General features: G+C 40.6%; 1 gene segment (V, D, J or C); it reads right to left on the bottom strand.

Moving 5' to 3' along the window:
* Positions 1-845: 845 nt before the first annotated feature.
* LOC102386458 overlaps positions 846-9,337 on the bottom strand; it is a 12,159-nt gene continuing 3,667 nt past the window's right edge. The window contains 4 exon segments of the C gene segment in view: positions 846-1,585; positions 2,729-2,846; positions 4,031-4,096; positions 5,585-5,863. Of these exon segments, the coding sequence occupies positions 2,734-2,846; positions 4,031-4,096; positions 5,585-5,863 (458 nt within the window).

Consider the following 9,337-nt stretch of genomic DNA (forward strand, 5'->3'; position numbering starts at 1 on the left):
CGGTCCCAGCTAGTAACAGACACCGCTTGGGGAGGGGGACAGCGATGGAGGCGAGGGGAGTGCGTATGGAGTCTGACTACCGAATAACTTCCTTTGGTCTAGGTTGCTGTAGCAACCGTATCAATTATCAAACCACCAAAAGCTATTTCCTGGCAGCGTCTTGCTGGTTTCAGGGAACAGAGAAAAATAGTTTGTTTTCTCTTCTGAAGTCTGTATCTCTCTCTCTCTCTCTCTCTCTCTGCTACATCCAAATGACATATTCATCTATTTTGCTTTGGGCCTCTGCATGCACCTCTCTTCCCTTTTTGTACCTTGAAAATAGAGAATTTTTAAGAGAGTCCTTTTGAAAATCAAACTGGGACTTAAATACCCAAATCTGAATGAAAGGCAAGTTCTGAAATAGAGTCCCCTTCCCCTACTTGATTTAAAAAAAAGAAAAGGCAGCAGCGCTGTTGATGGATTTTTCTTTCTTCTGCCCCATGCTTCATAAAACTGCTGGGGCACAATGCTGAGTTATAGCTACAGGGGTGTAAGAGCATAGTTTCCCAATGAAGTCCATGGACTTTTTGCTCCCAACTCCATGAGGTGCTTTTCAAAGTCCCTCCCCTCTGATTGGAAGTAGACGTGATTTTGGGTAGCACTTCACCTGCAAAAAAGCTCACAGAAAGATGAGCTTAATGCACTAGAAACCCAGGTTGAAACCCTTGGTTGACTGGAAATCGGTGGGTGTGGGGTAAAATGCATGGTGTCTGGGTGGAAACCTAGCCTCTCGTCCATTAGTCAGATAAACTCCGAGTCGTGGAAGGTACAGCATAAAATAAATGTGAGTTAGTCGTTCCTTTGGCACGATAACCTTTATTTCAGCAATACCTGCAAACATTTGGGCATCAGATTGAACTTAGTTAAGTGAATGCACAGAGCTTCATGGCTAAACTGCCAGTATTTATATAAGTAAATTGACCTCTAAGTGCTCAGCTGCTGTGAATCAGCACGGCTCTACAGAAGCTAATGGAGTTGTTTGCTTTTGGCACCATCTGAAGACCTGCCTTTAATTTATAAGCTCAAGTAATGGAAATGCTTTGCCTGTGCCTACCTTTTGTAAACAGTAAAATATCTTGAATACATATATATCATTTTTAAAAAAGCAAGCTGAGAATCTCAAAGGTGGCCAAGGGGTGCACATGTTTGGATGTAATATGAGGGAAGAAGAACAAACAGTCCCTCTAAATATTCCTATCTTAGCAACAAGTAAAGGTGAGCTCTATGTAATTTTGTAGCACAGGAGAAATCAAGGGTAACACAGGAATAATGATGAAAGTCAAGGTAAACAAAAAGAGATGCATAATCATATAAAACACATGTAAGAATATAGGAGGGAGATCACTCCAGGCAGGATTGAGTGGAACAGGCTCACTGACACCCACAGACCAACCCTCAGTTGATCCCAACTTGGAATCTGGCCCCCTTGATTGGAGGATGGAGCAAGTCCAACTTACACCAGCAGGGAGATGCCCCCTCCTGCCCCTGCTGATGTTCTCCCTCTTCTCTTCTGTCTTCAGGCCACTTCCATTTCCCTCCTTGCGATCTGTGCAAAGAACAACGCTTGGCTGTTACATTCTGGTCAGCATTTAGGTCCCTATTAGAAATAAACTTTGCCACCTAAGATCTCTGATCCCAAATATGTGATGGATCTAAGAAGGTCTGGTCAGACTCTGCAGAGTCTTAGTCCATATTTGTAGCCCCACTCCCACCCTCTGCCTTGACTTTCCCTCCCTCCCCAAAAAGTAATGTCTGCCTTTCTGAGTGCTTCACTTCAGACACAAACCAGTTCCGATTTTTCACAGAAGGCTAGTGGCTTGCTCAAAACATTGGTCTCTTTGGAAAGTCAATGAGACCAAGGCTAATAAAGACCAAAGGGTTTGTCCCCATGAGAAAATTGTACCAGTAAAAACAAAGGCATGGTTGCACCAGCAAAGTCCCTCCCCCCCCCCCCCCCCACACACACACACACACAACCTTGGCCATTCCTCTTCCAGTATAAATGTTTTTTTTTAAGGTTAGCTTAGCCCTCTTTAGGCTTATGCTAAACCAAAAAAACTGTTGTTCCCTTTGGGCATGAAAATTGTATCCCCGTGTTTTCTCTCTGCCAGTGAAACTGCATTGCTACTCCTTTTCTCATGCAGAAAAGTCCCCACCATGGCTTTTGAAAATGAGACATGGCATCCATCTGCCCAGCCACATGCAACAAAGTGTGACAAATCCTGAGCTTGCTCTGGCACCAGAGGCAGCCTAGCCATGGCAGCACAGAGCTCAGCAGGATCAATTGATCTGTGCTCAACTCTAGGCTGCTGCGGTTAAACTGTTACCAGCACCTAGGCTCATTCAGGTACCTCTGCATTACCTTGCAATCTGTAGAGCAAGCTCCTAAATAATTAAGATGCTTTAAAAAAAAATGCCTTTGGTTAGATGTAAATGATTCTTTTGGGACAAAAAGAAATAAATCTCCCCTTTCTCTCCAGGTGGTGGGGAGAAAGGATCCAACACAGAAGTAAATAATGAATGCTTTCTCTCCAAAGAAACTCAAGGGAGTGAGGTGTCCAACTCCCAGAGACTCCCAAGCGGATTTTGTCGTCTCCCCCAAAACACCCACAGAGTACTTAGAAAACCCTAGCCAATAAGCCTCATCCTATGGGAGCCACACTTCACTAGGGAATTAATTCCTACCTACCTACTTCAGAAAACAAACAGCTTGATCGTCATGAGTGTGTTGAAGGCGATGCTTTTTGCAAACAGGAATCTCAGGCCCAGCACAGTCAGGGGCAGCATGTTCACTGTCTCTGGGTTTTCTTCCGTGGACAAAACAGAAAGAAAATGGTAGCATGGTCAGGATAGCGCCTAGTAAGGCCTTGCCTGGGGTGCTGTATCCAGTTTTAGGAACTGCATTTCTCACCAAAAAGCATGAATAATTTATTCTAATAATTTGGTCTAATAAAAGATATCAAATTCACCCAAGGAACCTTGTCTGAATAATTTAAGAGTCAATCAAAAAGCAACAGAAATGGCTAGAGGTCTGGAAACATGACTCACAAGGTAGAGCTGAAAGAACTGGAATGCTTTAATTTGGAGAAGAGAAGACTGCAGGGTGGTTATAAAGAGGATGGAGATTGATTTATTCTCTGCAGCCACGAGGGGGGGTAAAAGAAATAATGGTTTTAAAATACAGCAAGAGAAAGTTAGATTGAATATTAGGAAGAACTTTGTCACTGCAAGGGTGGTTAAGCACTGCAGCAGATCACCTAGAGGGGTTGTAACTCTCCATCCTTGGAAATTTTGAAGGTTAGACATAGGCAGACAAGGTTCTTTGGGTGAATCTAATATATTTTATTAGAGCAACTTAAATAGTTGTGGGGGGGGGGGGGGGGGTTGGGGGCATTTTTTTTTCCCAACTATTTAAGTTGGTCTAATAAAAGATACCAGATTCACCTAAAGAACCTTGTCTGCATATGTCCTTAGAGCAGCACGGCTACAACCTACACCCCTGAAGGTTAGACAGACATTTGTCTGGGATGGTTTAGTCAGGGAGAAGGATTAGCTATGACCTCCTGGGGTTCCTTCCAGCCCTACTTTTCTATGATTTATGTCAGTGGAAAATAAAAGATGCAGCTATACAATTGTCTGTGTGTGTAATACACGTTGGGTGGAAGGCGCGCAGAGGGAGACGAAGGCTTTTTAGGCAAATGTAGATGATCAGGATATTATGCACAGAGAGAAACGAAGGCTTTTTAGGCAAATGTAGATGGACAGGATATTATTCGTATTGATATTAGGAACCCCTAGTTGTCCATCTTGTATTTATCATCAGTATAATTACTGTTGGTAGCAAACAGGACTGAAAGAAGAACTGCAGACCACCGGTGTACTGTCAATATTTAAAACGGTTATTCTGCAACCAAGGAATTGCACTGGCAAATGACCTCAAAACCAAAGCATTTCCCAAGCCCTCTATTTTATTTTGGTTTTGGTAACAAACCTTCAGCAGTGGCGTTTGAAACATCACACAATTTTGTCGTTGTTGTGGGCATGGGCACACTTCCAGCTGTAGAAAGATAAAAGACTGATTATTGTATCAATATTAAAAATGATAAAACTAAACATAAGAATATCTATTTTTCCCCCATTAGTGAATCTAAAGATCATGCTGAAATTAATTTTGAGGCTGTTCAAAAAATGGCTTAGTTTTCCATGGAGAACGTTAATTTGTCATTGAAAAAACCCAAAACAGCAACAGCAAAACAACAACATGATTTTAGCCAAAGGTTAGTTTTCTTCGGTGGTTGGTTTTTTATTTGGTTTGGTCTGTTTTCTGTTTTGTTCTGTTTTTTTACCAAGCACTTCTGGCAATAAATAAATAATTTAAAACCTGCAAAAATAATATTTTCAGCCTAAAACTTTGACTTCCCAGTAGAAAAAATCAAAGAAAGAGGATGCTAGTCACAAAAAAACTTCTTGGTCGTTAAGAAACCAAAATCAGAGCAAAAATGTTCAGCTGGCTATTATTCATTGGCTGAAACAAGTATTTTCGCCACAAATCCCATCACCATTTTTATTATATTGCCAGTGGAAAAATGTAGACCTGAATCATACCTCAAGGCTTAGGTTTTCAATGGTGCCCAATAAATTTGGATCCCAGCTTCTCATTGAAACTAATGGAAATGCAGCATCCAAATACATTTCTCTGTGAAAACCTGAGCCACAATCAAATATTTTTCTATTCAAACTCCATGAAAAGTGAAAAGATAACTTTGCTCCCCAAAAAACATTTAAAGTGGGTTTCATGCCTGAGGGTTTGAAACTGACCCATGCTTCACACATTTATTTGTTAATAATTACCATTTTTTGGTTTAAAATAATGGTCAAAATATCATCTGAATAGTTAAAATCCATTATTGGCTAAAAACTTCATTTTCAACGTCATTTTTCAACTTCATTGAAACTTCAATTTTTTGAATTTGAAATCTGTTGTTAGAATTTTAATTAAGCAGCTTCAAGAGAGTGTTCCATAAAGATGTTAATTAAAATGTCATATTTTCCATGACAACTAAATTGAGGGGGGAATGGGGAAATTTTCATTCTCTGAAGAACCCATTTTTCAATATATAACTGTTCTGTTCAAAATCTTTAATCACAGAGACAAATTCAGAAACACAACTATTTTAAAATGCAGCAAGTAGCTAAGGAAAGAGGACACTTAAGTGTTCTTCTTGAATGTACCTCAAGGCACCTGTCTTCATCTTTCAGTGGCAACATGCATTTTTCCCCCCCCCCCACTATGTGTGCTTGACTGGTTCTGGTTAAAATAAAAATTTCTTGCATTCAAAAACTTGTCCAGCTCTATCGCAGCTATACAGGTGGGCCAAAAGAAGATGCATTACCCTGAGAAATCCTTGCCTTTTGCAGATCAGGCCTTTCACACCCATTAAATGTCCAGATAGAAAAAATCCTGGCAGAAAAATCCTTAACTACCACAACTAAAATGCATCTGGAAATGATTTGAAAATTCACATTATGGACCATAAATCCATACCTGTCTGTGACGACTTTGCAGTAAAGGTCTTCTCAGTGTGTAGAACAGAGCAGTCCACCGTATCATTTTCGTTGAACTCAACCACTTTGATTGCACTGTATTTCCCATTAGCAGAGAGAACAGGATCCTTTTGTTCATATACAACTTTATGGGAAACGCCAAAGTGGAACGTAACGTTCTTGGGGTAGAAATCCTTCGCTAGACACGCAGCTTTGACTCGGTTGTCAGATGACGCTTTCGATTTCATTAGAAGGACAGATGGTTCCTTAGGGTCACTTTCTGAAAAAGGAATCTGGATGGTTACATTTGTAATTTTGTATTAAGCCCTTCAGTAGGTGGGAGAGAAGTAAAAGATAATTGGGCTTAGTCCAATAATTTATACAGATCCTAACTATGATTGTTCATACAGCCGGAAAACAGTAGCAAGAGATAGCAGAAGAAAAAGAAAATGAGGGGATAGAAACCTAGAAGGGAATATGGGAGATAAGGCTGGGATTTGCATAGGGGCCTAAAGGAGCAAGGAAATTTGGAATTGCTCAAATCTCAAGATTGGATATTAGCAATGATGCCAATATTTTTATGTCCTTAGTTCTTAACAGGATAAGGTTTTGTTTTATTTGTATGAATTCTCTCTCCTGTGAGTAATAACACGGAGGCGCTAAAATAGCAAATTCCTCTTAACACACGGGAAGGAAGAAACTCAAAAGAGCGATTACATTCTGTATTCGCATTCACTTGGCACCTGAAATTCTGAATTTATCAGTGTGCGGGAAGGAAAGTTTCTCATGCTTCTGATCTTTTTCTGATGTGGCCAAAAGTCATAACCATGGCAATAACGGCAGGAAAGAGAGTTAAACTGAAGGAATCGGCTCTGTTGCATTAATTTGTTGCTGTACAAACAATGCCACTGAAACCGATGGGATTATCAACGGAAGAAAAGAGACCACTCTATTGAAGAGCAGTAAAAACTATCCCTTAACCTAGAGCTGTCCAAGTCTATGGAGACATTTCCAGTTCTATTAAGAATTATAATAGTTGAACTAGCACTTTGGATGGGTTTTCAAAGCACTTTCCATATGCAAGTTGTATAATCCTGCTTCTCCCCACACTTAAGACTGGAAAATTAATTAATTTTAATGGCTTATGGTTGGGGGGGGGATATTTAGACCTTCACACCCAGGCATTTATGCAGTATGAAAAGTGAGCCAGAGCCCCTCTCCCCACCTGATTTAATTCAGCATTGCTTCACCGGCCCATGACTGAAAATCTTGTCCAGTGAAGAGAACGACCATTGGAAATGTGATGAAGAGGCTACTTACTGTGCTCAACGGAAAGCTTGGTGCCTCTTCCAAAAAGTAAATCTTTTGATCCCCATGCACAATGCAATATTGCCAAGCACGTAACTCGAGAGACTGTTTACAAGAGTTACTTCAGAAGACGTCAAATGGCACAAAAACAATGGAGAGGTTAAGATCCATTTTACATTTTGAAATGGAAAGGATTAAATCAAATATAGAAGAGTGGTTTTCAACTTATTTTTATGTGCGGACCCCTAAAAAATGTTGAATGGAGGTGTGGACCCCTTTGAATTGTAAGTGTGGGTATTCACATACTTTTGCTTGATCATAGTCATCTTTTGTGGGCCCCTTTGACATGGTCAGTGGACCCCTAGCAGACAGTGGACTCCAGGTTGAAAACCACTGATATAAAAAATGGAACATGGCTCTCCTTTACCGGGTTTAACCAAAAACTCCAGAAATGGAAGCCATTCCCTCTAGGAATATATTACTTTATCACAAATCATATAAATGAATAGCTTTTGTTTTAGGAATTACTTGATAGGATGGCTCTTACACCACTCGAGTGTGAGCATTTTAGTACCTGTAATCACTGCTCAGCCTCCATAATACTGACTGAAAAAAATAGAAACATTTTTTTCAAGGTTACTCCCTTTCTTGCTGAATTTGGAAGTATACTCATGCCAAGGTCTGTATGTAGTTTTCTTCCTGAGGTGCTTATCAAAGTGTTTGCCAGTTATGTTATCAAAATGGCTACAGTAATGTCTCACCAAAAGGGCAATTTTAAGGAAATGGAAACATTTTGATGTACGTTTCAACAAAGATTGCATTTTTTTTTTAAATGACAAGTTTGTAATTTGAAAATATTCCAAAAATGAACATTTTCAGAAAGGTAAAAAAAAATATTCATGGGAAATATTTTGACCAAGGTGGCCTGTGGTTTTGAAAGAAAACATTAACTTTAATTCTGAGAAAAAAAAGAGGTGAGGAATAAAAAGAAAGCAGCGTGGTGGGGAGCTATATGCAAAATACTTATTTAGTTCCCCTAACCAAATTGTGGGGTTCCCCCTCCCCCCACAAATATTAGAGCATCTGCAATAAGTACCCAATATGAAAAGCCCTTCCAAATGAATTCTGATTGGAAAATAGCCTCAGATATATCAATTTTGGGCTTCACTTCTGAAATTCAAGAGCTTGATTCTGGTAATCTTCCATAGAATAGCATTTGAGTCTGGGTATAGTCCTGTTGGATACCATGAGACTTTGTGGAATAAGGTGTCAACGAACGTGAGAATATCAGGATCTTCCCTGAAAGTTGGCATTTTCATGGGGATCTGAAGGATCTGAATGGCAAATGCTCATAGACTTTCATGCTAAATGTCAGTTCTGTGTGTGAATTTCCCTCCTGTGCAGGTTTTGCCTTCTCAATGCAGCAAAGCAAAACTTTTCCTATAGTGAACCATATTGAGCTACTAACATTTGCATTTTCTCATCCCCAAGCCACCCACCTGCTCGTACAGACATCTTTCAAAGGAACTGCTCTCTTGTTTTCCACTCAGGTAAGTGGATTCTTCCCCGAGCAAAAAGGAAAATGGAAATTTCACTAATTTTAGCTCTCAGTGGAGTAACAGGGCTGAGTTTAAGAACCCCCCCACCCCCCCACCCCCCCAAAAAAAAACACCCTTGGTATCCTATGCCCTTCTAAAACCTTTTTTTGCAAAAATACAACTCCAGGCTGAAGTTTCAAGCTGCCTGAAAAGCTGGGGAGCCAAGGCACCATGAAAACAGGTAGGCATGCAGTATCCAAATGGATTAGGCATCTTTAAAAGCATCAGCCTGAAAGCAGAATCTCTCCCCAATACCAGGTATTTTGGGCATCCCTTTGGTATTTTAAGTTACTTGCAAGGAACAGCTTCTGAAACTGCAGTTCCTACCCCCTACCTACCCTCTGAATAATGTGGTGGTTCCTGAGGATAGTCAGTTTTAGTTGGGTATCAGGATTCGTGCACTGAAAACAAGTCACCATTATGTGAAAATATTACCCCCTCCACAAAATTTAAGCCATGACAAATACTTACTTGGTTCCACCGTTAGCCGAGTCCCTTTGCCGAATATGAGTGCTGCTGTAGCACTGTTGCAGCCAGCGTTACAAAAACAGTTTGCTTAGAGAGCCCTTCCTTGTTTCCTTTCTACCTGCACTGACTCAGCCTTGCAAGAGGCCTTCAAAACCATGCTGCTCTGTTATCAGAGTACACCATGCAGGCTTTTATGTCCCATCAAAGGTCTGAGTGGCACACCAGATTGTATGCGCTGGGACAGTTCCCATCGAATGACGTAAGCTGGTGTAACTTTATTTTCAGTAAGAGGAGCTGTGCTGGATTATGTTCTCTGGGTATCAGGCCCACCCTGACTATTGGTTGACATTGAGGGCCAGGCCCATAGGTTCCAGTTCAGC

This window comes from Alligator sinensis, unplaced genomic scaffold, assembly GCF_000455745.1.
Source record: "Alligator sinensis unplaced genomic scaffold, ASM45574v1 scaffold955_1, whole genome shotgun sequence".
Classification (NCBI taxonomy): domain Eukaryota; kingdom Metazoa; phylum Chordata; order Crocodylia; family Alligatoridae; genus Alligator; species Alligator sinensis.